General features: G+C 36.8%; 1 protein-coding gene across 2 annotated transcripts in view; it reads left to right on the top strand.

The window, feature by feature from the left end:
• DENND4C (DENN domain containing 4C) overlaps positions 1-14,280 on the top strand; it is a 137,981-nt gene that overhangs the window by 78,131 nt on the left and 45,570 nt on the right. For both annotated transcript variants that reach the window (XM_032880512.1, XM_032880511.1), the window contains exons 13-19: positions 3,374-3,519; positions 4,513-4,548; positions 4,629-4,759; positions 6,765-6,897; positions 9,503-9,709; positions 13,583-13,711; positions 13,902-14,046. In XM_032880512.1, coding sequence (XP_032736403.1) covers positions 3,374-3,519; positions 4,513-4,548; positions 4,629-4,759; positions 6,765-6,897; positions 9,503-9,709; positions 13,583-13,711; positions 13,902-14,046 — 927 coding nt within the window. The remainder of the gene's footprint in view (positions 1-3,373; positions 3,520-4,512; positions 4,549-4,628; positions 4,760-6,764; positions 6,898-9,502; positions 9,710-13,582; positions 13,712-13,901; positions 14,047-14,280) is intronic.

Genomic DNA, 14,280 nt, shown 5'->3' with positions numbered 1-14,280 from the left:
TTTCCTGTAAACTTGTGGCTGGATTAAGAGACACATTGTCCATTAGAAATGTAATGTAAGCCATACATAATAATTTAAAATTTTCTAGTAGCTATAATTAAAAAAAAAGCAATAAGGGAAATTAATTTTCATAGTATATTTTTGCAAAAAATATCCCAAATGGTATTTCAAAATGTAATTACATTTTTGAAATTTTAATGAAAAAAATAAAAGGGACATCTGGGTGGCTCAGTTGGTTAAGCATCTGCCTTTGGGTCAGGTCATGATCCCAGGGTCCTGGGATCAAGTCCTACATTGGGCTTCTTGCTCAGCAGAGAACCTGCTTCTCTGTCTGCTGCTCCCCCTGCTTATCCCCTTTCTCTCTCTCTCTCTGACGAATAAATAAAACCTTTTAAAAAATAGAATTTTAATGAAATATTTTACATTATTTTTTTATACTAAGGCTTTGAAATCAGCCTGTGTTTTATATTTACAGCACATCCCAGTTTGGAGCAGTTACATTTCAGGTGCTCAGGTCACAGGTGGGTGGTGGTTACTGAATTAAATGGTACTGTTCTAGAGCTTGATTAGATTCAGATTCCGTTTTCTTGGCAAGTAGTGCCAATATTCAAAACACATGGTGTTTACTACTTCCTATTGCAACCCACATGCATGTCTGGCTGTCCCGTTTTTAGTGCTCCTAGGATTGATCAGTGTGTTTTAAGTGTTGTCAGCCTCATTTCATGCATTATAGGTTCCCCAACAGCCTTTCTTTTCTTTCCTTTTTTTTTTTTTTTAAAGATTTTATTTATTTTTTTGACAGAGACACAGCAAGAGAAGGAACACAAGCAGGGGGAGTGGGAGAGGGAGAACAGGTTTCCCACCAAGCAGGGAGCCTGATGTGGGGCTTGATCCCAGAATCCTGGGATCATGACCCGAGCCTGAGGCAGGCACTTAGCAACTGAGCCACCCACGTGCCCCCCCCCACCATCAGTCTTTCATTAAATTATTTTTTTTAAGATTTTATTTATTTATCTATTTGATAGAGATCACAAGTAGGCAGAGAGGCAGGCAGAGAGAGAGGAGGAAGCAGGCTCCCTGAGCGGAGAGCCCGATGCAGGGCTCGATCCCAGGACCCTGAGATCATGACCTGAGCCAAAGGCAGAGGCTTTAACCCACTGAGCCACACAGGCGCCCAGATTTGCGTTTTTAAAAGATGAAGTAATAAAACATTTTTTTCTCCGCCTTCTTTGCAGAGATTGAATTGGAGGCATCCAGAGTACAGATCTACTACTTAGTTGGTTATCACATTGGTCCAAGTGCTTATAGAAGTGACCTGGTTTAATTAACAGTAGTATGAGTAGAAGTGTGATGTTTTTTAGGAAGTAGATTGAATATGGGATATAAGATGGGGATGTCAAGAGCAACTTAGAAATTTTTGTCTTTGTCAACCAAGTAGATGGAAGGCCATGCCATTTATTGAGAAGGGAAATAGCAGAAAGGGGAAGAATCTGATTATTTTTTTAAGGAAAGTTTTTTAAAATGAGAGACTTGAGATGGAAAATTGGTTAAGAACACTGAGAACACTGAAAGGGCTGGAATCCCAGGCTCATACGGTGGGCCTGGCCTTAGATAAGAGGGACACAGCTGTTGTAGAAAGAGGGAAGGAGTAACTGATAGCTGCGGAAAGCCATAGATTTTTTGTAGTGAAATAATGGTGGCAATTCTGTTAATGATTTTCATTTTCTCTGCAGTATAAGGTGTGATCATTAGAGATGGGGGAGAGAACATGATAGGAGAGAATTAAAAAATTGGAAATAGGGGCACCTGGATGGCTCAGTGGGTTAAAACCTCTGCCTTCTGCTCTGGTCATGATCCCAGGGTTCTGGGATCGAGCCCCACATCGGGCTCTCTGCTCAGCGGGGAGCCTGCTTCCCCCTCTCTCACTCTGCCTGCCTCTCTGCCTACTTGTGATCTCTGTCTGTCAAATAAATAAGTAAAATCTTAAAAAAAAATTGGAAATAGTTGTGAAAACATGGGTAAAGGGAAATTACGTTGATTCCAGAAATTTAATAGGGTTGCTAGTCAGGAATGAAGGTATAAGTGGTTCTGGCCAGCCTAGTTGTGGAATTGGTTTTTTTCCTCTTTCAAGTTGTACTCAGCCACACTGGTGTAGATCCAGAAAAAGCAGGCAATACAGTCTTCCAGGGCTCAGGTTTACTGGGTGAGTTTGACAAAAAAGACAAAAGAACATAAGAATTGAGAGTGTAGACAAGAAAGTAATTGAAATGATGGGCTTGGACTTGGAATTAATATTGGATAAGGAGAGAAGTGAAGACAGGAGGGTTAGGTAGAAAGTAAAAGGTTATGAATGATTGTAGATTTCAAAGAGCCCCTCACCCCATGCCTGGTAGAAGTACTTAAGTAAGCAAATTGTACAAGGGTAATGGGCAGAAAGTAATATATATGTAAATTAGATTCAGGAGGCAGAATTGTTTTGAATGCCAACAAGAAAGGTCCAGGGAGTGTGTGACTATGTAGAAGTTGGTGACTGAGGTGGGCTAGACCATAGGTCATTGAAATTCAAGGCCTTAAGAACTCGTTAAAGTGGGACGCCTGGGTGGCTCAGTTGGTTAAGCAGCTGCCTTCGGCTCAGGTCATGATCCCAGCGTCCTGGGATCGAGTCCCACATCGGGCTCCTTGCTCGGCGGGGAGCCTGCTTCTCCCTCTGCCTCTGCCTCTGCCTGCCATTCTGTCTGCCTGTGCTCGTTCTCTCTCCCTCTCTCTCTCTGACAAATAAATAAAATCTTTAAAAAAAAAAAAAAAAAAAAAAAAAAGAACTCGTTAAAGTATTGGGTGGTTTATGCTTATGGATGTTGAAGAATGATAATGGTAGGAGTTGGAGAGGAGAAGTTGGAATTATGTGCCCTAGGCTTCAGTGAATGAAGGAGAGTGTCCCTGAAGTCAGTAGATGACTACATTCAGCAGGGGAAAGGGTGGGATAGCCAAGTCACACGAACTGTAAGGGGCAGAGCAGAGATTTTTACAAGCCAGTATAGGAATTGTCTGGTGGCATTGCAGAATAAGGACATTAACCTTTCTTATTTAAGACTAGGCCGACTATAAAAGAGAAATTTCTGCTTGAGAACTTGAGGGCTAGAGGTTCCTTATAGGAGGTTCAGATTTCAGTGAAAAGGTTAGTGGTATAAATTAACTTTTTCATGGTTGAATCAGGCAGAAAGAGTGATGGTTACTAGAATATGGTTACTGAAAGCTTCTATAAATGTGGATATATGTAAAGAGAATATAATATAATTTGTACAGGTTTAAGATACTATTTTGTCTAACATCTAGTTCCACTTTAAATTTTGAATTTAATTATAATTTTTTTCAGGATTTTTAAAAAGTCGAGATCGTACCTATACAAAGTTCTATACTCATTTATCCAAAACACAGATATTTATTCGTTTCATTGAAGAATGTAGTTTTGTAAGCGATAAAGATACTGGATTGGCATTTTTTGATGACTGTATAGAAAAGGTAAGTTTGTCCTGTATATAAGTGTTAAAGAAAAAAACATTAACAGTTTGGCTGCCTGTATAATCATCATTATTATTAGTACAGATGATCTGAGGGAGACAGTGTAGGTTTGTGCATGTGCAAGTGTCCAGTTCTAAGCTTAATATAAGAATACTTTCCCTTTATGACACCTAGTTTCCACTGTACATAGCTAATTTTTCTTGAATCTCACTGTAGTTTGCAACTGTTAAATACTAAGAACATTTCACTGAAAATCCTAAATCTTACCTTTTTTATTTACCTAAGTAAGATAAGATTTTGTAGTTCATTAAGAAAGTTTAGTTTTTTGGGTAATGGAGTCTTGTGTTTTGGTTTTTGTTTTCTCTTCATTCAGTTACACATTTTAAACATTATACATTTTGCAAGGTAGTTAACATGTGCCGTTTTAAATTTTCGCTAAGTGGATCTTGGGGCTGATTTGTTTATGTGAGCCATAGTATGTAAAATTTGAGATTATATCTAAAAAAGGTAGAATATTATGACATAATGTTTGTAGTGTCCTTAGAGGACTTGAATGATTTTCTCCCATTATACTAATGTGATGTAGACTTCTGGGGATAAGATTAAAACTATTCAGTGTTTTGATTACTTAAAAATTGATAGTCTGACATCATCCAGTTAGAGGAAAGCTTAGATGATATCAGTATGTAACACAAGGTTTTAGTAACAATGAAATTTTTTATTTGAGAAGCCAGACTCCCCTTGTGACTGGCCATTTTTTGCTTGTGAAGAGGATTTATGAAAAATCTATTTAAAATAAATTGTTTCTATCCTAATAGCCATAAGAAAAATATTTTATGGTAACCTGACAATGTAGGGTCCCCCAAATATATGTGAAGTGTTTCCTATCTGCTCAGTATTAAAAAAGGATCATTTTTAAAATAAGAATTTAAGATCATCTCTAATAAATTCACATTAGACATTTTCACCAACAGTTCTTTTCTTCTTTTCTAGCTGTTTCCTGATAAAGGCACAGAGAAAACTGACAAGGTATTTTTTCTTACATTTTAAAATTTCGAAACTAGATACTCCTTGTATGCAGATTAATTGGAGAAAATAATTATTTTCAGGTTGATTTTGATTCAGCTGAAGATACCAGATTGATAGAGCTAGATGATTCCCAGAAGAGTGAGCACACAGTATTCATCATGCCGCTGGAGCCGCCCCCTGATGACGGGAAGGATCTGTCCCCGAAGTACAGGTAGCAGGGATTTTTTTAGATTGCTGTTTGGGTTCAGCTTTAGTAATCCAATTTGATCTTTTGTAATTATTAGTAGATAATGTATATTAGTCATTTGTGAAAGTCATTTTCAAAATTAATTCAGCGAACTAATGAAGATGAATGTTATATGAAGATGTTACCAGGTATTGTAATTTAAAAATTGGACAGCCGTTTTGGAAGGGGAGCCAAATCACTGTTCACCTAAACATTGAATTATATTTTAATCTTTAAAAACTTCATTTCTGGAGAAGAATAAGCTTGCTTCTGTGAGGTTTCTTCTACGTGTGGGAGTTTTGTTGTCAGTGTAAAGACTGAAATTCCTATTTATTAGTAAGATACCAGAGAAAACTTAAGAGTAGAGGGCCAGGAATCATTATTTATTAAAATAGGTGATGGGGATTAAGGAGGGTGCTTGTCCGTGATGAGCACTGGGTGATGTATGGAGTTGTTGAATCACTGTATTATACACCTGAAATTAATAGAACACTGTATGTTAACTACACTGGGATTTAAAACAAAATAAAAATAATAAACTTGGAGATAAGATTTGGATGGGAACCTTTTACGAAATTAAAATGTACTTGATTTTTATTTGTTGTTATGATAATACAGAGTTTAATGTCTGTTAACCACTGTATGTGTATCTTTCCTACAAATTTGCATTTACTATATTAAAACAAGTATGAGTTTGTATTGTACATACTCTTTGTAACCTGTGTCTGCCTTTAGTGGTCTGGACAATTTTCCATGCTAACAAATATTTTTGTGCCATATCATTTTGAATGACCATATTGCATGCATTTATTGTGGTTTGTTTAATCTCTTGTGGGTTTTTTTTTTTTTCTTCGTTCTTTGCTATCTATATCCTTGTGTATATACATAGTTTTTTCCTTAGGCTGCATTCCTAAAAGAATATCTGAGGCAAAGGAAGTATAAAATAACTGGCTTCCAAAAATACGGAATTAATATATTATCTTACCTAGACTGGATAAGAATGAAGACTATATACTGGAGTTTAGTGGCTTAATTAAGTGTTATTTTGATCACATGTTAATTATAGAATTTTATTTTACTTTGGTTTAATTACTATACATTGGAATCCATGTATAAGGTAAATCAAATAGGGAAAGACCATATCTCCCAGAAGAAAATTGGCCAAAGGCAGTGAGTAGGCAATCTCCAAGAAGAAATTCCAATAATTAATAATATGAAAATATATTCAGTATTTCTAGTATTCAAAGAAATGCAAACCAAAATGGTGAGTAGAAGCATTTTTAATCTATTGGATTGAAAATAGGTTATGCTACTATATAGACTGTATATAATTGAAATATTAAAATATTGAAATTGAAATAATTTGATAGTGACTGTAATAATTTTGATTCTCTTGATAAACATTGACTATAGCAAACTCTGTTATTGGGCGTTATCCTAAGACATTAAGCAAAAGTTTCATAAAGGTATAAGTAACACAGATCTTTTAATTGCAAAAATTGAGAACCTAAAATGTCTGATAATAAAGAATGGTGAAATTATGGTATAGCCCTAAAATAAAAATATTATGGATTCGTTTCCCCTTAAATACCACTGCAAGGTATGTTACGAAGTTAAACTGTTATGAAGAAAAAAATTACAAAGTATACTAAGTGTTAATTTTTAATATGAATTATTATTCAACACATGGTTTCTGTTCAAAGTTACTAATTCCTCTGTCAAGTAAGATATCAAGATTTTCTGTTTTGCAGGGATTGGTTGAAAGTAAATTACAGGGTGGGGAGGAAGCCAAAGTTTCCATGTAGGTAGTCTGTGTATCTTATAACTACATCACCTTACAGTTTTGAAAAATATTATTTTTCTATATCTGGATTTTGGGAAATAATATTGGGTACTATTTAAGATGTAGAAATACTCACCTAAATTCTGGAATAATATGAAAAGTTAATGTATTTTAAATCAGCAGCTCTATTTTTGCTTTTTATTTTAGTTACAAATACTTTCCAAGACTGGACCTTAAACTTTTTGACAGACCACAGGAGTTGAAACTTTGTTTTAGTAGACACCCTACTGGGACTAGCATTACAAACAGTCCAGCACTCATGGCTAAGAGAACTAAACAGGTCAGATATTCTTTATCTAATACATGTTAATTTAAAATGTAAAATATGTGTATGTGATATGCAGCCCATAGTTTAGAATTATCACCATGGCAACCATTTGAAGACCCTCTATGGTTGTTAAGTAAACGAGATGTCTCGCAACCCTTTTATAATATTGAGGCTGAAGTTTTTGAATGTGTATGTTTATGCTTTAAGAGAATCCTGGGGAACCAAATACACTTTTTAAAAAACAACTTTATTGAGGTACATTCCTATACCATACAATTCACCCATGTCAAGTCTACTCAGTGGCTTTTATTCACAGGGTTGTGCAACCACCACCACGGTCCATTTTAGACCATTTTCATTACCCCAGAAAGCCTGCACCTCTGACTTGTTAACCCCCCCCATCCATTCCCCACAGCCCTAGGCAACCACTTAATCTATTTTCTATCTCTATGGTTTCTCCTGTTCTGGGCATTTCATAATAAATATTCCATAAACGGAAATATATAGCAAGAGGCCTTTTGTGACTGGTTCCTTCCACACAGCATGGTATTTTTAAGTTTCTCCGTGTTTCACTGTGTGCCAGTACTTCATTTATTTTTATTGCTGAATAATCCTCCGTTGTATGAATATATACCACATTGTATTTATTCATTCATGTACACATGAGTGGTTCTGTCTTTTGGCTATTGTGTGTAGTGCTGCTGTGAACATGTGTGTACAAGTGTTTGCGTGGATGTGTGTTTTTGTTTCTCTTAGGTAAGTGCCTAGAATAGAATTGTTGGTCATATGGTATCTGTATGTTTTAACCTGTTGAGGAACTGTCAAGATTGCTTTCCAGAATAGCTCTACCATTTTAAATTCCTGCCAGCAGTGTATGAGGGTTCCAGTTACACCATGTCCCTGTCCATTCTTGTGATTATCTGTCTTTCTGATGATAGCCAATCTTGTGTGTGTGAAGTGGTATCTCATTGTGATTTCTCTCGCAGTTATTTATCTCGCCAAATATTACATTTAAAGGAAGTTAAAGGGAGTTGCTTTAGGATAAGTTAGGCATCTTACAGACATACTATATCTGATTTAGGTATAAAGAGTTAATCTATGGTTAGGTGTGAGTTAAAATGAAACATCTTTTGTACATATATTGTTGACATACTTGTGGTCTACAAAACATGGAAATTTTTCAGAATGAAGTTTTTAATTCAGGTGTTACCAGCTTGTGTACAGTCCCCCAAATGCTAGAGGTAACCGGAAGTGTTCCTTAATTTCAGATAGTACACGTTTCTCTCAATGTCGGAAGGGAAATTAGCATATATGTATTTTGCTATTACCGGCTTAATAAAAGCCAGTTTTTACAATGGGAGAATTTGGTTACTAAATCTTTAAAGCTCCTATTCACCAGGTTTTTTGTCCCCCAGGCTAGCTGGAAAAGAAAAGAACGTTCCCACCTTAGAAAAACAAGTGAATATATTTTCAAATATATCTTCCGAGTGTAACGGAAATAGAGCTCATAAGAAAAATGAAGGGCTAGGACATTTTTATTTAGAACACATCCCAGCAGAGGGATCTTTAGTGCAAGGCACACAGTGGTAGTCTGACGTACCTGGAAGGTTCTGTGGTTTCTAAGAGTATATATAGTTTCTGTTTTTTGTTGTTTTTTTTTTTTTTAAGGAGTTATTTGTTTGTCTGAGAGGGAGAGGGAGAGAGCATGAGCATGTGCACAAGCAGGGGAGGGGAGAGAGAGCAACTCTCAAGCAGGCTCCTTGCTGAGCATGGAGCCCAACAATGGGGCTGGATTTCACAACCCTGACTTCATGACCTGAGCCAGGTGCTCAACCGATTGAGCCACCTGCGTGCCCCATGGGGTATATAGTTTGATTAAAGCTCTGCAGGTGGTTTTGATACCTCTTTTCCACCTAAATGAGAATGAGAATCAGAGGTAGAAAATACAATTACCGGTCTGTGGGGTAAGAAAGTCTGTGATCTTGATCACACTGTTGCCTGCAGTGGCATATATCTTTTTAAGGAATCAGTCAGTGAAAGAATTAAAGATTGGTGAAGGAGGATAGTTTTCGGCAGGGAGAAAGGTGGAAAGACTATCACTTTTCAAGAATGCCATCAATGGACTGACAAGCTCTAAATGGTTCAAACCCTTTTACCCATCAAGCATATGAGTGCCTTCTATGTGAGGGGCAAATAATTAGCCATTATATTATATAAATATGAATGATCTCTAAGAGATTTCTAGTCTAGTGGGAAACATGTGCTTGCCAGCAAATAGTTACAGCACAGAATAAAGTGCTTCTGTAGGTGAATGTTGAAGGCCCTACATGGCACTAGGTGGGAAGCCAATCATGAAAGTAAACTGTGAAATGCTTAATGTTAGAGTCAGATTTTATATTATATTCCTCTCTCTCTTTTCCTTCTCACTTTTATCCCCACCCTAGTGGATTTTAATAAATCCCTTGATTTTTTTTTTCCTTAATTTTCTTTTTGTAAGTAATCTCTACTTCAGTGTGGTGCTTGAACTCATGAACCAGAGATCAAGAGTTGCATGCTGTCCTGACTGAGCCAGCCAAGTGTCCCAGATGCTGTAATATGTTATTTATTCTCTTCCTAGGAGATAAGAACAGCTCATAAGTTGGCAAAGCGATGTTACACAAATCCACCACAGTGGGCCAAGTGCCTCTTCAGTCACTGTTACAGCTTGTGGTTTATCTGTCTCCCGGCCCATGTGAGAGTTTCTCACCCTAAGGTCAGAGCACTGCAGCAGGCGTATGATGTTCTCATTAAGATGCGGAAAACAGACGTGGATCCGCTCGATGAGGTGATTATAACAAACCGAGTTACCATTACCAGGATACATTTTATTTTTGTATTTCCAAGGGAATTTAGGTCTCAGTTGCTTTAAAGTGTTCTCAAGTATTTTCATTAAGCAGGAAAGGTTAAATATTACTCTGTTCCATGGAGCTAATACTTATTGCTTATTTTTAAATATATTTATTTATTTTATAATATAATTTATAATATAATATAATAAATTAATATATAACATATAATAAATACAAATATAAAATACAATATATAAATAAATATAATTATTGCAAATATAAAATAATATTTATATATGAATTTATATTTAAATATATTTATTTTAAAATTACTGCTTTGGAATGAAGCAGAGACTGCCTTAGGTCAGATAGTTTGCACTTGATAAATAGAAAATAATATTGACTACATTTTATTCTTTTTTTTCTTGAGAGTGGGGAGGGGCAGAGGGAGAGGGAGAGAGAGAATCTTAAGTAGGCTCCACGCCCAGGTCCCTCTCACAACCCTGAGACAAGGACCTGAGCTGACATCAAGAGTCAGATGCTTAACTGAACCACCCAGGCGCCCCTACTTCATTTTATTCTTTTTATTTTTTAATTTTTTAAATTTTTAAAAAGATTTTATTTATTTATTTGACAGAGAGAGAGATCACAAATAGGCAGAGAGGCAGGCAGAGAGGGGGGGGAAGCAGGCTCCCTGCTGAGCAGAGAGCCTGATGTGAGGCTCAATCCCAGGACCCTGAGATCATGACCTGAGCCAAAGGCAGAGGCTTAACCCACTGAGCCACCCAGCTGCCCCTCATTTTATTTTTGATACAACTTTATTAGGAAGCAAATAGGGAATAGGCTGTTAGTAAGTGGCTCTCCACTTAGGCCCTGTGTCCTAGGATGAGTTATATAACCTGTATGTATTTCAGATAATGTATCTGAAAATGTTGATCCAGACTTCTTGATCTTGGCACTGTTGATGTTTCGGCCTACATAATCCTCTGTTGTGGGCCAGTCCTGTCCATTGTAGGATGTTTAGCTGCATCCCTGGCCTCTCTAATGCTCCTGGCCTGACTAATGCCAGGAGCAGTCCCCCTTCTACGCAGCATTCAGATATGTCTGCATACATTGCCACCTTTCCCTGGAGGTCAGAATTGCCCCACTGTTGTAGATAATTGTAGTTGGTACCATCTTTCTAAGTTTAACTTGAGGGTTAAATCTGCTGATGTACAGTGTGCCTAGAATAGTACCTGGCTTATAGTGGAAGGTGAGCACTCAGTGACTGATATGCTAAAGGTTTTACAGGCACTCTCTGTCTTAAGCTTCAGAGCCATCCTAAGAGGTAGTGATACTGTCCAGTTAATCATTGAGGAAACTGGACAACTTATTTAGCCTTTGTCTTTGCTAGTTTTCCCTCTTAAAAATAACTTTCGGTGTTAAAATAACTATAAATGATCTTTAGAATCAGATTAGAACTTAAAATGAAGTTGAAATAAAAACTCAGAATAATGGGTCTCTGAAGGGAAAGCACAGGGATAGAAGAGAAATGGGATTGAAGAGGGGCACATTATAGGCTTCAGCGCTAATATTTTTTCTTAAAATAAAAAATCTTAAGTGAATGTACACATATAATACGAAGATTTGATAATGCTTGTGGGGACAATAAAACTCATTTTCTCTAAGTATTAACTGTATGTTATGAAAGCTTCAAAAATAAAATTACAAAACAAGTACTAAAATATCTATTCTCATATTTGATTACATTGCTTTCATCTGATGTTTATGAAACTATTTGGAAATTAAAAGTACTTGATCAGAATCTGTGTTTCGTACCTTATGCATTTTAATGTTTTAAAAAAAATTTGTTCTAATAGAGTTATTTAGTTTTCTAAGATGTGTTTTAAGATGTGTTTTAACTTGTGAAAGGCATAAGATATTTTTTAAAGTGTTCTTAAATGTGCTCTCAAAGTGTTTTACAGTATGCTCTATGAATGATGTTATTGTACTCTAAATTCAAAGCACAGTGCTTCATTAAGTTTGTTTGATAAGTTTTAAGTTCATAGTACATATCATAAATTTCCTAAAAAGTATTTTCCTCTGTAGGTATTAAAGTTCATTGGTAGTCTTTGGTACAAGGAATTATCTTCTCTCATTTGTAACACACAGCAGTTATGACCAGTAAGCTAAAAAAATTTTTTAGACTATTTCCCTAATAAACACTGATAGGAAGCTTAAAACTTGGAGCTTAATTTGTTGTACTCCTACTTCTAATGAGTTATTTTGACAGATTTTTAGTCTCCTGAAGTCATTACATCTCCACAACTGGAAGAAAGAAATACTTAACTTTAAAACTTAAGTATGCATATTTGGGGCCTCCTGGGTGGCTCAGTGGGTTAAGCCTCTCTCTTCGGCTCAGGTCATGATCCCAGGGCCTTGGGATTGAGCCCTGCATCAGGCTCTCTGCTCTGCGGGGAGCCTGCTTCCTCCTTTCTTTCTGCCTGCTTCTCTGCCTACTTCTGATGTCTGTCTGTCAAAGAAATAAATAAAATCTTAAAAAAAAAAAAGAAAGTCTGTAGCGTGTGAGATCTTGCCTATGCTTGAATTGGGTCTAATGTTCAGGAAGTGTTTGTGTTTCTTGTTGAGCTTAGTTTCACCTCCCTGTGGCTTTTTGGGAATTGCACAGACTGTTTATTCCCTCTTTCATGCAGCATCTCTTCAGATACTTGAAGAACCCTCGTGTGCTACATTCTCTTTCCTCCCTTCACACATCTTACGAGTTCCTTCAGTTTTCCGGATTCATGTAGTCATTTATACAGTTGCTCTCAGTTTCTGACCTCCTGTTTCTAAATTACATTTTCCATTTCTGGCTTCCAGATACTCATCTTTTTAACCCTTGGCCTCTTCATGTCTCTTTTTCTATTTCATTTCTTCTGTTCTCTTGACTGAAATATCCTTTCTGAAATCTTTTTACTTTCCCCTTTAGTTGAGAGCAACTTGGCTTTACAGTACCTTTTTGTTAACCAACTCTGTCATAAACAGAGCATATTTGACAAGTCCCAAGAAGAGTATCTTCTGTCTGTGCATTTCTTTATTCCCAGACTACGCTGTCTGAGAGGCTGTGGCTGCTCCGGCACTGCTCCTGTCAGCGGGCTCACCTCTTCGCTGGGAGCCCTTGCGGTACCTATTTATTCTCCATGCTTTCTACTGTGTCTTTGATGTGTGAGATTCGGACTTCGTCTTCTAACCTCACTTGTCCTCTTGTGATAAGATCGAGCCCTCCTCCGTAAACACATATTCTTAGAAAAGCCTTTGCTAATAATATTATTTGAGAGAGAGAGCATGTGCGCACAAGCAGGGGGAGGAGGAGAGGGAGAAGCAGAGAGCTGAGCAGTCCAGTCTCAGACCCAAGACTCTGGGATCAGGAAGGCAGATGTTTAACTGACTGAGCCACCCCGGTGCCCCTCAAGTTTCTTCTCATACTTTCTTAAGACGTGGATTTACAAAATCTTTTTTGTTACATAGGCATCTGGGAGATGTTGTCTTTAATTTCTTTGGCACAGAATGTAGAGCCTGATTTGGGAGAGAGTTATTTTAATCATACTAGATTTAAAAAATAAATTTCTTCTCAAATTATGGGGAATAATAGTCATTCTCTTTGTGTAAACTTTGCTGAAACAAATGTCGGTCGTGCATGTCGGTCTTACGTGATAGAGTTGAGGCAGGTGTTTTCATTAATGAATAGATTTTTTAAATAATTTATAGAGAGAACAAAGGATAAAATAGTACTTAATGCCTTTGAGAAGAAGAATTGAGTAATTGAAACATTTCTGTGAGCCACAGACTGACTAACCAACTGCTTATGCTTTGATGTTCTTTTCTGTTAGGTGTGCTATCGAGTAGTCATGCAGCTCTGTGGACTTTGGGGTCACCCTGTTTTAGCAGTGAGAGTCTTATTTGAAATGAAAACTGCCAAGATAAAGCCAAATGCTATTACTTATGGTTATTATAATAAGGTAAGTGGGATCGACATTGGACAACCTGTGCTGCTTACTAAGATTGATACATTTTTGTACATTTTATTATTCATCAAACTTCTTCTAGAGTTTTAAGCTATAGTGACTTAGTATTTTATGTGTATGTATTTCTTTAAAAAAATAAAGTATTCCTAACAATCTTTATTTTTAACCGTTATTTTACCTGTAGGTAGTTTTGGAGAGCCCGTGGCCTAGCAGTACCCGCAGTGGTATCTTCTTATGGACGAAGGTACGGAATGTGGTACGTGGCTTGGCACAATTTAGGCAGCCGCTTAAAAAGACCGTGCCAAAGTCACAGGTCTCCTCACCATCAGGTAATACACGTGGTTGGAAAGATACTCTATTGCTGAACCATAAGCTTTATATAGGCATACGAGTGTTTAATTGTATGAAATAGAAAAGATAAATGAAATTTTGGTTGATGTTTTCATATACAACTAAAGATAGAGATTACATTAGTCCCAACTTATTTTGCCCCCACAAATTTAGAAAGTGTTCTGCAACTGCAAATGAATTGTGGGGCATTCGTGTTTCGTTTCAGAAATGGT

Source organism: Lontra canadensis, unplaced genomic scaffold, assembly GCF_010015895.1.
Source record: "Lontra canadensis isolate GAN:19392208 unplaced genomic scaffold, GSC_riverotter_1.0 scaffold70, whole genome shotgun sequence".
NCBI classification, from domain to species: Eukaryota; Metazoa; Chordata; class Mammalia; order Carnivora; family Mustelidae; genus Lontra; species Lontra canadensis.
Note: the sequence above shows the minus strand (reverse complement) of the source record. Positions and strands in the feature narration are given on the sequence as shown.